General features: G+C 35.0%; 1 protein-coding gene and 1 non-coding gene across 4 annotated transcripts in view; both read right to left on the bottom strand.

Annotated features, from left to right (window-relative positions):
• The window catches only part of LOC150103276 (protein O-mannosyl-transferase Tmtc3-like), a 267,650-nt gene that overhangs the window by 32,882 nt on the left and 220,778 nt on the right, over window positions 1–13,990 (bottom strand). For all 3 annotated transcript variants that reach the window (XM_090397332.1, XM_090397333.1, XM_090397331.1), the window contains exons 7-11: window positions 13,795–13,907; window positions 13,098–13,264; window positions 5,331–5,583; window positions 4,541–4,689; window positions 4,173–4,256 (exon numbers count right to left, since the gene is read on the bottom strand). In XM_090397332.1, coding sequence (XP_090253458.1) covers window positions 4,173–4,256; window positions 4,541–4,689; window positions 5,331–5,583; window positions 13,098–13,264; window positions 13,795–13,907 — 766 coding nt within the window. The remainder of the gene's footprint in view (window positions 1–4,172; window positions 4,257–4,540; window positions 4,690–5,330; window positions 5,584–13,097; window positions 13,265–13,794; window positions 13,908–13,990) is intronic.
• On the bottom strand, window positions 2,331–2,412 carry TRNAS-CGA (transfer RNA serine (anticodon CGA)). The gene has a single exon. It is a non-coding gene; the product is annotated as a tRNA-Ser (tRNA).

Here is a 13,990-nt window from a genome sequence, read left to right as displayed (position 1 = left end):
TTTAACGATAAATACACAAATAACCCATTTTTCAAACATAAAATCAACAGAGGAACTGTTGAAGACATGTGCCGCCTGCTTAAGGAGGTTGCCGCTGAAAGTGTTGTTGCCACTGTACATGCTTTATCTTACGCTCGCTTGCGTCTTGTTCGAAAGTATAGTCGAAAATGTTATTTATTCCCTTATGGGATCACGGACGTATCTTCGAAAGGACGTCACTCGAACTGACATAAGTCGGGGGATGACTGTAGTTGAGTTTCTTCATCCAGTAAAGATGTGGCATTGAGCTCTGGTGTGTGTGTTACACGGATAACTCCTGACAAGCTTCACGCTCATTTGGAACAATCTTTACTGCATCTTCCATCGTTCCATATGCAATACTGTCACCGTTAAGAATGTCTTTAGAAAGAAAACTATTATCACTTCAGCATCTGTTCTAATGTCACAACTGCAAATAGAAAAATCCTACATATCTGGAATTCTCAAATGATTAGCTATTTCAATCCCCCAATTAAATTTTTATATTTTCATATTCAAGATTCCTTGCTGTTATATTCACTCATTCGAACTTTGCGTAACCCATATTTATGGGCGAACTACGCATAGAAATAATGAAACATAATTATTAATATAATTAAAGATTTACATGCCGAAGTTTTCTCTAGGTCAAGACAGCCACATTATCCAAATGGTGCCCTCTGAACAAAGAAGAAATAAAAGGACCTACAGAGTAAGGGTAGTCATGTGCAAGGAAGCTGGAGGAGAGAGTTACTCCCCCCGATGGCAAACTTCCTCAGCTAACGTTAAATGGGAAATACGGATAGTTCAAAAGTTGTGTAAAATAACCCCGTCGTTCTCTTTGGTGTTATTAGGGTTCTGTGATACTACTTCCAAGAAGGTAGCTCAATCACAGAACCAAATGAACTACTTCTCTGTGATTTGAAGCGCGATTTATTTGAAAACTTGTCTTTTTTTCCGTCTTTCGAAGGCATGTTATGAAAGTCTTTTTGGTTGTCAGTTCCATATTTAAGTTTTTCTTTGTTCTAACTAAGGTAGTCCATTTTATTTGTCCAAAATAGTGGATACTTTACGGAAGACACTGTAATTACCTGGAAAGGAAAGATCTTCGCGGTCCTTGATCTACCTCAGGAAGACAGAAATTGTAGAGGTTATCTAATCTATCAGTTATGTGTTAGATGGAATTTAGATGACTGTTTGTTCCTCATACTATGGTGTCTATGACTTATTTCCAAGTCCTATATATATATATATATATATATATATGTGTGTGTGTGTGTGTGTGTGTTAAAGATGCCAAGCTATTTTAAACCTGGTTTTACTCCATTTCCTAAGTAAGCAAACAGACAAGTAAATCAAGTTTGCTCCTGCACGTAGTGTAAGTCTAAGTGACCCGCAAAATAGTGCAAGTCTAGGCAACTCGTGGTAAAGGTGGAATAAGTTCTGATCACTATTCTTAATATTTACCCTTGATGCACAGCACATCTCCTGGAGGAGATGTATAATGCTATGTACTAAGGGCAAGGGGCTACTACCCAGACCGGTTTCGACCTTTATTGAGGTCTCATCAGTGGGAGCCAGGCTAGAGATACCAAGATTTTAGTAATACAGAGCTTATAAGTATTTTATAAAAACAAGTTACTATAAGGTGTTTTGACCTTATTAAATAAAAATCTCAGGATGAGAGATAGATGTAGAAAGATTTTTACCTTGGGTATAATACTTATAAACTCTGTATTACTTAACCTTGGTATTTCTAAGCCTGGCTCCCACTGATGAGACCTCAATAAAGGTCGAAACCGGTCTGGGTAGTGGCCCCTTGCCTTTAATGCATAGCATCATACATCTCCTCCAGGAGATGTGCTTTGCATTAAGGGTAAATATTAAGAATAGTGATCAGAGCTTATTCCACCTTTACCACGAGTTGCCTAGACTTGCACTAGCTTGGCATCTTTAACATTTATTATACCCAAGGTAAAAAACTTTCTACATATATATATATATATATGGTAACGGTCAGCTTCACAAGTCTTTTCAAGGATGCTTGACACTTCAATAGTAATAGTTGTTGAAGTCATCACTTTTAGACGTGTATTTAGCATCGTCATCGTAAATTAATAACTGATGCAATGCTCTTTACACCGCACAAAACATAAGTGCGAAATTTATATATGAATTTACGGGGAGGAGGAAGAGCAAATAAACATGACATAAAGATATAGTTTAGAAACCTAGAAACACGCCAGTATGCTATGTGTATTGTAATTAAAACGGAAGGAAAGAAATAAAAAAAATGCATAGAAAAAAACAACCGCAGTTGACAGGATTCGAACCTATGCGGGGAAACCCCAATGGATTTCGAGTCCATCGCCTTAACCACTCGGCCACAACTGCCTTGCTTTCAACTCATGGAAAACAGTTTACTTCATGCATTGTCTTAAGGTTTCTAGAAACATGAACGGGATGGGGGGGGGGTAGTTCTCAACCTCTTGGAACCTTACTTTATGGGAATAGTAATTTCCTAGATATGTTGTAATTATTTATTTGCATTTAGGTATCTACCTGAACATTGTATCTGCTCTAAGAGACTTATAACAATATCAGAATACGAAAAAGTATAGTTAGACACTTAAAACTGCAGGAATAAGTTTGACAGCGAATTAATATGAGTCTAGATTAACAAATGTACGTTGGAGTCTATGTTTATAATAAATTTTCGTTTGAAAAGTTTTAAAAACAGCTGTTCTATTTGAAGTTGAGCTTACGGTGTCTAAAGGATTGGAGAAGGAAACGAGTCCTATCTTTTAGTTGGGAAGAGAAGTATTATGAGTAAATCACAAAGCAGTGGAAACATTCTCTCGGGTTAGTTAACAATACAGAAGACAGAAGATTTCTAGTACATAAATCAGTCGTAACAGTCACACAATTACAAATAAAAAATAAGCTATTTATGCTATATCGAAATAATGCATTCTTCCTTTTAGAGCAACAGAAAAGCATCTTGAGGATAGTTTAAAACAATATATAAAACAAAGAATTAATGTTATCGTTTTTGTCTGAAAGTCTTCGCGTTTGTATAGCTAATGATGGAATAACTAATCAGATGCATTTTCCCTTTTCCAAATTATGTTCTGTTTGTGGGAAGTCCAAAGAGTAGTATACATTGTGCGTATTTTGCTCCTTGCAACAAATAATAAAATAAAAAATAATGTACATATTACTGACTCGTTTAAGCAGAATCATTACTGGATAATGTGTCTGTTAAAAGTAAAAGAGTATACCGCATTAAATGATGCATAATGTTAACCATTGTTATGACCAAGAATGAGCTTCTTTTAGATGATGAGATCGAAATAATTGAATTTTTCATTTTAAATAAGATACTATAAAATATTCATTTGTAAATATAATATGCTATAAAATAAATTATTACAAGTTTAATTTTACTTCGAAATATAAGAATTTAATTAACATTTGTAAGTACACCATTTTTATTTTATATAAACTTAATATGAAATTTGTCTAATAGCTGTCGTTAGTTTGTATAATAATATATAATATATAATATAATATAAGAGGTGTACGACTTGATGGTGAAACCGTGGGAAGGTAATGGATGGCAATGCTGTTATCCTCCTGCCATAATCAGAGCTTTAATAGCTCAATAACACCTTATCACTACACTGTCCTCTACAGATAACGGGAAAGATGAAAAGCATTGTTGCTTCGCCCCTTTAAGCCAGTCCTGGTTATAATCAATTTCCGGTTTGTAATTTCATCCCGTTGATGGAAAAGTGTCTTTACATAAAAGATAAAAATATATTTTATTCCCAACTGAAAAAAAATCTTCATTAAAATCAATCACTGAAAACATTCTTGACAAATGCATTAAACAAGAAAAATTTCTGTAATATAATAATATTTGATCAGCAATATTATAATAGTAAGATCAGAAAGTAATGGTGTCTTTCAGTATTACACGCATCTGAAGAATGTATCCGGTAGCTTTCTGATTCTACACCACAGACAGTAATATTCCAGAAATAATTCATAATAAATAATATTTCAAAGAGAATTAACAACAAAAATAACTGCAGACAGATGTGCTAATTAAAAGAAAGAGTACTTTAAAAGAAATTAAATGCATTCCTTACCAGTCCTGGTTCCTGCGGGTAGTTTTTATAACGTGCACCAAGAGAAGTAATAGCAGGCCGACCGCAGCCACGTTCCTGCACGATCTTGTAACGAAAACAAATACAAAGATTAGTATAATAATGGCTCAGTGAAAATAAAATACAATAAAAATAAGACTAAGAAATATTCAGTGTGTGTGTATTTTTAAGAGGAAAAAACTTTCACCGTTGAAGTATGAATTAAATAAACAATTTATAGGCAGTCATAAATATTAAATTTAAAGTTTTCAAATTTAATTTCATAATTTGAGTAAAATGATTCACTGTATCAGAAATGATAACGCATTTCTGTAACTTAAGGATTTTTTTTTTAAATGAGTATCAGTTACCTTTTGTCCCACAGTATGTTCCAGCCCTGAGCAATCAACATACAAAATCCCATGCTGGGAAGATAAAGAACTCTTTCAGCTACAACGAAACCCACTGGAAAAAACACGTTGGATGCTGGCAGGAAAGGTAGAATGACCATTGCCATTGCCTGAAAATATATCACAAGTAAGAATCTTCGAATCATGGAAATTATCTTTAATGTGTTTATTTATATAATAATTTCTTTTAAAAGAAACAGGCGATCTTAATATACGATTATTACAAACATCGAAACTCTTAATTTAATTCAAACCAAAAATCATCTGATCCTGAACAAAAATAAGTAGGAAAAACATATTTTGAATATGTTTCTAATAATGAAAATAACTTCCATAGTACAACTGAGAAAAATAAAATCTGTATCTATTTTTACAAGCAATGTTGAAAGCGACAATTACATAAGAGAAACTTGCATGCTGGGATGCATGGCTTAATGCGCATGTCTGACAAGTTTTAAGATTGCATGCAGATGTCATTTTTTAATCAAATTTATTATTCTCATTATATGTCGAACTCTCAGCATTTTATATGAGTCTACAATTTTCTAAGTTTTGTTTTAAAGGATCCCTAAAGTCTATGAACCATCATGGAAGTGATTTTAATGTGTTTCTCCTCTCTTTTTTAGCTGAAGATTAAAAAAAACCAAAGAAACAAAAAACTATTACATTCAGGCTTTTAAGTGTACACAGAGCAAGATTACTTCTTCGCACGGCAAACTAAGACAATAGACATAAAAGAAAACTTTAGTACCATTATAACAGCAATTCGTTGGTCTTCCTCCAATTTCGCTCCAGCCCATGCAATGGAAAGTACCGAAATGTAGAGTGCTAGTGTGCACACATTACGGATATCCCATAGAAACGTGATCAGAGGTATTGTTGACATTGTCCAATCACAACACAGATCACACGGGAATAAAAGTAACCACGCATTCACAGACAACAGATAGTTATAGGTAAGTTGCCTTGCCGGGAATTGTGTAACAGCTGCGGGGTTGTCGAACCTGAAAGAAAATAACAGTGATGAATAAAATAATCTTCACTCTCTTTTCATTCGATAGCGTTTACTTATCAAATGCATGTTTATTTTATACACCATTTCAAATATCGTATATTTTTCAGTCTTGTTAATTAGCATTTAAATTATAAGAAATTTGCAATTTGATATGTACACCATTTTATATCTCGTATATAATTTAGATAGTTATAAATTAGAATTTAAATTTATAAAAACTGTATGATTAGTTTGGTGTTATTAGTTAAATGTATATTATGTTTTAACATTAATAATTAACATTTGAGATATATATATATATATATATATATATATATACAAAATATATTAACCTTTAATAATCGTAATTTAAAATTATGAATTATGGAAATTACATTGGCCTTCACATCGAGCAAAGACCGCCGGAGACAACATTACGGGCATTGTTCTTAAAGAACAGTCGAGTGAAATTGCACAAGTGGTGAACACAAAAGTGTGCTCCCGCTGGAAGCCCAGACAATTATCAGAGGAGCACAAGGCAACATGCATGAGGGCGTGTCAGGAGAATCTGTTGCGATACAGTTAAAAAGGCGAGGACTTTCTCGCTCGCCTACTTACAGGAGTCGAAACATTGGGTCATCATTTAACCCCGGAGAGCAAACAAGACTTCATGACCTGGAAACAGCCACAAATCTCCTGTGCGCAAAAAAAATTCAAAACTGTTCCCACTGTCCGAAAAGTCATGGCGATATTCTGAGATCGCAAAGGCGTTCTGTTGGTGGATTTCTTGCCAACGGAGGAAGAATCAATGTAGAGCTTTATTATGCAACGTTGGAAAAACCGAAAGCCAACATTCGACGCAAACGACCAGGACTCCTGACAAGCGGCGTAATTTTGGTTTACGACAACGCTAGTCCACACATGCGCACATCACTCATGAGTGGTTGCGTTGGGAAACTCTACCACCCTTACCCAGACTTAGCACCTTTAGACTTCCATTTGTTTGGTCCCCTCAAAAAACATCTTTCCGGAAGGCATTTCACTACGGATGAGGAAGTTCATCAGGCAATGGGATATTAGTTCTGAGGTAGACACGGACTCCTTCAAGTACGTATTTATAAACTGATCTATCGTTGGGATAAGTGCATCAATAAATTGGGAGATTTTGTTGAGAAACAGTGCATGTCCGCTTATTTCTTAGCATATAATTTCAATTTTCTATTATTAAACATCCTTCAATGGAAAAAATGTGTTACCTTACTTTTCAAAAACCCCTCGTAGTTGATATTATCGATTAAGATTATATAAGGTCGATCTCTATAGTTGCTATGGAAAGACCTATTCACAAAATAAGAGAAAACAGATTAAAATAATTGCCAATGATGACAGAAAGAGAGTCAATCATATATCGTAAAAAGACAAGCCATTGAAGTTACCTAACTTCATGCTAATAGATTTCAGTGCCACTTGGCTCCTATTTTTATTGTGATGTGTGTCCAATGCATTCTCTGCAAGAAAAGCTATCGATCTCCGAGTGATTGATTAACCTTCATGTAGCCACCCAAGCACCGCTGTTGGTTGCGAGTTTAAATATAAGTCCGGAAACCATAATTTTTGCATCATTTGATCCTCTATTGGTTCAATCAATAAATCTTTATGACGCGGATAATATTTTATCTTGATTATTAAATCTTTACTCGGTGAAAGGTTGATATGTATGCTTTGTGAGTAAATAGATGATCAGTGCCCTCTATCGGACTACTTGTATACTGATTTCAGTTTGTTGATTTACAACGAAAAACAACCAGTCCGTATTTTTGATGCGATCGGTGCTATTTTAAGTAGTGACACGCCACTATTTGCATTCAAAACCTCTTAGCTATCATCAAAATGCTGATCAACAAGTTTGTTTTTATGATAAATTCAATGCTTCTTGTCGAAAAGCTGACCGTAGCCTCCTTCGATTTCTTTTATTGGTCATTTGAATATCGTCTGCTCTGTTTAGAGACTTTATCTTGTAAACATTGCGAATGTGGCAGACGATTTCAATGACAATAGCCAAACACTTCAGCAAAGTTGTATTAACAAAAGCTGAACATGTTAGGGGGGAAGAAGGAAATGTATTCAGCTAAGACCAAATAGGGAAAAAAAAAAAAACAGACAACGAGCTCTGCACTTCCAGATACGATTAATGCTTGCAATTTCCTAGCTATTGAATTATGGATCAGTTCACGGGAAAAAAAAAAACGAAATAAATAAAAAAAAATATGAATTACTTTAAAAACACGACACGCAAGATATAAAGAGAGAGAAAATCATGTTATGGTCGCACGTGACCCAAATATTCACAGACGAAATATGATTTTCGCTTTCAGTCAGTCCGTATGACGCCAACGATAGGTCAAAACGTTCGCAAATGCGAACGGGAAAATAAGTTTCATGTCTATTGGATAGATTTTCGTATTCATCAAACTTAATGTCATAAAATGCAATCAATAAACATAGATGGGAAGTGCGTTAGTTTTTTTTTTTATTCAGTAATTTTTCCTCTATTTTTTTTTCGTTAATAATTTTTCTTCCTATAAATGGAATAGTAATGAAACCTCAGAAGAATGTACGTAAAAAAATGAAATAGAGGTTTTACTACTGTTCGTTTGTCATTTACTTTTTAACAGTAGTGTATGCACTATCGTTGTCGTTGCACAAATGCATTGAGTTCAGCGAAAGTTGCATTTAGTGCCCTAATGGAAACAATATAAAATACGATGTGTTATAAAGCAGATACAAGGACATTTAGAATTAATAGGTGTAGTTTAAACGTAAGGTTTACTTCCTCTTTTCTATTCCATGCAGCTGTATGGCTCTAACGATCATCAGTGGGGGTTCTTGATGATTCCAACGAAACACTGCTGTCCTCAAATTCATTGAAACAATGTTATGTCAGAGGCCGCCAGTGTATACGATCAATTTTTCTCTTTTACTTGCTTCAGGAAAAGTCACTAATAGGATTTTTTTTTTTTTTTTTTTGCTCTTCTTCTTCTTCCTTTATTTTTCCCCTCTTTAAGTTAGCGACCCCCACAGTAGAAGCTGATGTTCTGTGTGATGGATTTCATTATAGGCACAACGACGGAGGTTGCCTGAGAAGTGGCAATAAGACAACAGTCATTTGGATGAAATATTTCCCTTAAGTTCGGGACAAGAAGACTAAATCTATTAGGATTAATGGTTCTCTTCACGTTACCAACACATCGCAGAGATTTCGTTCTCTTTCGATAGAATTTGAAATACAAGGTTTTTAATTAATGGATAGAGTTAATGATATTGGAAGCTCAAAATATTAGATGTCTAGCGAATACTGTACAAATTTCATAAGTTAAATAACTGATGAGAATGGATTATAAATTGTTTTTCTAATTATAGTATGTTATTAGACAGCGTACTCAAATGATGTATGCACTTTGCCCAGCATATACATGTATTTCTTCTAGCACAGGCTCGAATAACTCTCCTCATCACAAATCAAGTACATATCTCACGGTCGATTCAATCTCTCAATCCTTATCAAGACTGGCTTAAAGGGGCAAAGCAAGAATGCTTTTCATATTTTCCCCGTTATCTGTAGAGCACAGTGTAAGGATAAGGTGTTATTGTTGAGCTATATATAATATAATATAATATAATATATAATATAATATATAATATAAATAAATAAATATAAATAAAGCTCTGATCATGGCAGGAGGGTAACAGCAATAGCCGAGCCTCAGTTAGAACTTCATTGGCTACAGCATTGCCATCCATTACCCTCCAAAGGTATTGGATTGAATTAATCAATCACCGCATCTCACGGTCGATTGTCCATTCTTAAAGTTCTTAAAAGAACTGGGAGATGGACTGAGTCCTTGACTCTTAATCCCGTCATCTGAATGAAGAAAATCTGTATGGATGAGGTGTTATTGAGCTAAAGCTCTAGTCATTGCTGGGTAACGGCAATAGCCGAGCCTCAGTTAAAGCTTCATTGACTACAGCATTGCCATTCGTTACCCTGGAAGTCCTGATTAGTAAGTAAAGGGTAAAATCTCAAAAAATCGGACGATCTCTAGGCCACTCCATAGTGGGCGAAAGACCGTCCATGTCTCAGCGTTGGTTCCACTCATTGACGGCCGCCCCGTCCAAGCACCCCGACGGGCTCCCCGTTTAAGCAGAACCGCTCAGCGTTGGTTCCACTCAGTGTCAGCCGCCCCATCCTAGCACCCCGATGGGCTCCCCGACTACTGAGCAGAACCACTCAAATTCCGAGGAAAATAATTCACCGACAAGAACCCCTCAGCGGGCCCTGCCGGAGAACACCTTCCCCGGAGACTCAAGGTGCTCCCTTAAGGCAAAAACCCTAAGGGAGCGAACTCAAAAACTCTTCTTATCGCTCTTCCTTGATCCTCGATTGTCCATTGATCCAAAGGAAACATCTTAAATCATTATTATATGTTTAATATAAAGGTGTATTAATAATCCTTAATTTTATTTTAAAATATCCGTGATTATTTAATTTTTTTTTATTTTTATCATTTTATTTTTCTAAAACTAATATATATATAATTTTAAGTTATTAAAATTTGCATTCTGACAAAATAACTTTCGAAGTTGTTATGTGAAGTTTGTTTATCTCATTTGTAGAGTATATTAAGTCACACTTCCATGCACAGTTTCAGCTATCAATACTAACTACAAATATCCGGCCTCTAGTGGGGAGGGGGAGAAATTTGAACTTTTGTTTGCTGTGTGTATTTTGTTGGAGGTGAGGTATTTGAAGCTTAAGTTACAGTAATTTCATGCACAATACGGATTGAAGGTTGGAAAGATCTGAGTTCGATCCCTGTCCAGGATTTTGAAGAACTTTTATAAAGGATTTTCAACTGAAGATAAACGAGTTAACCAGTCTCGTATGGAAGTAAATGGTTTCCTCCCCGAAAGTTGGGTATTTTCGCCCTTCAAAACAGGCAAAATCTAGAAAAGCAGAAGCAGTTAAGAGACATAATATACTAATCTCGGCACATTTTGATTCGGCTTTTAATTCAAAACAAATGAAACTCTGTAACGTGTTTCCATTGTGCGAATCATTGATAAATTGAACCCCGGTTCAAGGGACTGTTTTAATGAATAAACTATATTAAAACTCATTTGTTGATAACTATTGAATATTATAATTATTATATCTAGGATTACTATACAAAAACATTTAATCTAAAACTTAGATTCTTACTAAAAGAAAATAACAAAAATAAAAATCATTTCTACTTAATAAATGGTTCTTTATGTAATACACCCTTTCTTAAAAATAATAAATTATTGTTAATCATTTCAAGTAAAGTACGAGTTTCGTCACCAGTATTACCAGATAGTATTTGTCGATTTCCAAGATGAAAAAAAAAAAAAAAATAGAATCCCAAGCTCTCAACATCTGACCATCATACCTATTACGAAATATCAGAGCTGGCGGAACTTAAATAGCACTATTTGCCATAACATTTAGTAAAGTACACGGTGGACCGATAGCTCGTGGTGGAAGCGTATTATGTTCTCCACTAAGCTCCTTCATGCGAAGCACTTACAACGGCCGAGAAGGAGCAAATAAGACAACAGTCATTTGGATGAAATATGTACCTCCCGCTGGCTTCAGAGGCGTAGATCACAACGATCAGGATTAATGGCTGTTGGTAACATCAAGTGAACGTGGATCCCGCTGATGTACCAAAGTGGTTTGAAAAGGAGTAGGAATGCTAACAAAAGAAGTTTTGTCGTACCGACCAACTTGGCGGAAGAGGCGAAGATATTTTCTCAAAACATAAAAGGAAATAAATTAGTTTTAGTCTAAATGAGACTGCGTTGCAGTTTTCGCTGTGACATTTTTTGAACGGCGTCATTTAAGCAACCTTTGACCTTTTGCCAAAGATCATAAGGTTAGCTAATGCAAGTAACATTTAACCTCTGACGGAGGTTAATTGTTACGTGTCTTCGTTAATTCTGATACTCATGAAAAAAAGGTCAAAGGTTGCATATAGATTTAAAAATTCAGAACAGAGAAGCGTTTGTAAAAAAAAAAAAAAAAAAAAAGTCGGGAACTTTTAAAGAAACTCGTGAGCAACAACATTTACGACTTACAGAACATCGGGGTAACGGAGCAATTTTAAAAGTAACGGAGTCTGAGTGACTCCATGAGTAACCTGATCTGACCAGGCCATCTGGTATACTGGACGGCTTTATATCGTATCTGCCTGGGATTGTAAGAGAACTAAATTTAGAAAAGCTACCCTTGAACACTGCAGGGAAAGTTATTTAATATTGTTTTACATACAATGAAACTTTGTGTTCGCCTGGTGATAAGTAATAGAACAGCAGTGTATGTGTGTGTGTGTGTGTGCGCGCGCATACGCGCCATATATGGGAAAGAGTTATGAATGGAGGTTATTAATACAACTCCTTCTCCCAGCTTAAGAAACGAAAATACTAAACTACATTAAAGAAACCAAAATATGAAGAATATAGTATTCAAAGAAAAACAAAAAAGAACTTTTGAATGTCCATATATGAAACAACTTTATGATTACGTTGATTGAAAATATTTTGTCTGGCATTTATTTCCTTTTGTAAGATCGTAAGTTTAAACATTGTTTCTAGTGGGAAAACAACAATGATGAAAAGTTAAAAATATCTACGGAGGTAATCCATTCCATTTTATTTTGTTACAGGCTGTGTAAGCAGCTTAAAGGGAACAACATCGACAGACATGGAAAAGACATCAACAACAGTCAGTACTGTTCTTTTAACCTGTCAAAGTGACATGTTAGAAGTTGTAGTGGGATTCATTTACTTAAGCTGGCATATTTGAGCAAAACGCTTTTTTTACCTAAAGCAAACAAAGTGAATGGAAAGAGTTATGAGAGAGAGAGAGAGAAAAAAAAAAAATCAGTCTTACAGAACAGTTATTTCTCGGTATTTATCACCTTATGCCCTTTCCTTTAAAATAAGAAATAAAAAGATTTATTAAGTAAAAAGATTAAACACGGAGAATGTCGGATTCAGCACAACATGTGGCAACTGCACTTAGTAAAAATCATTTTTATTATATTTTAGCAATGTTCATACTACATTATTTGCTATAAGATTAACAGCTGACTTGTCCAAAGCACAAGGTAGTAGATAGTCAATAAAATCGACCTAAGAATAAATACGAATACATAAAATAGATACCAATTAGGATTAGGAACGTCGCTTTTCGTCCAGCACACTACAGAAATGCACTGAAGAGCGGTGATGGTGAAAGCTGAAGACGAGCTGCCTACCAGTTTCCAAAAAAAGTTAGGGATTAAGTCGTGCCAATCCTTTTAATTCATTTGAGGTCTCCATCAAGGCTGGAAGTTTCGATTGAACAACCCTCAGTTCCTCTTCCATTAATATTCATTTATCTTTGAAACGTTTCTCATAAAGAACTTATTAAAAGAAAATTAATATGATTTTAAGATTTACCTGTTGAAGATGGGAAGTCGAGGACCCATTATCTGTATCCGAATGCACAGAGTTAAGGCAGCTGAGAGAAGTAGGAATCCTATTCTCACTAAGGAATCCCACATCCACGGAGACACTATGCCTCTACCGAGGAGTATGAACCTGGTCAGTGGAGTGCACCCCGAAGACTAAAAACAAATGCGAGTATTCTATCAATCATCAATACACTTCGAGCATCTGGGCAAATAAAATATCTGCAGAGAATATAATTTTATTCTGTTCATTATAATCTTCTAACTTTATCTCGTAAAAAAAGTTAATAAAAATCACTTTAAAAGGCGACCTTTCTTTTTTGCGTTCTGTGCAGGATTCGAATCAAAGTCTTTGGAACAAAAAGGCATCGTCCATGTCGATCGAGAGGAATTTCGTCATTGTTGAAGCTCATAAGCATGCCACGATAAAAAAAATAGGCCACACCGACTTTAAATTTTCAACTCAGAAATATCCAAAATGATGATTTAAGTTTAACCTCTATTGATACAAGACTGCATTTATAACTTAAACATTTCTTATCACTACGTATTCGAATCTTTGTCACTCATAGAATCATTAATTATCGTAATAAACATCTATTCCCTCTATAATTCCTTAACTTACTAAAACTTAAAGAATTTGAATAAGCAGTAATTTTTCTGGTATTGAAAGATTACAAACTTACCTTCGCCGAGGCTATTTCGTAAACACAACATACAGCTAGAACAGTAAGAGCCTGCTCTTTACACAGCATCCCGAAAACGGCTAACACCCAGGTTAAGGAACATCTCCACCAGTCTAGATATACAAAAAGAAATAGATTTAGAAATGACAATAAATTTAACATACTTTTGTAAAACCTAGATAATGTGTTTATCAAG

The sequence above is a fragment of the Typopeltis vanoorti genome, chromosome 9 (genome assembly GCF_054136105.1).
Source record: "Typopeltis vanoorti isolate ZY-2024b chromosome 9, IOZ_Tvanoo_1.0, whole genome shotgun sequence".
Lineage (NCBI taxonomy): Eukaryota > Metazoa > Arthropoda > Arachnida > Uropygi > Thelyphonidae > Typopeltis > Typopeltis vanoorti.
This window is presented reverse-complemented; position numbering and strand designations above follow the sequence as displayed.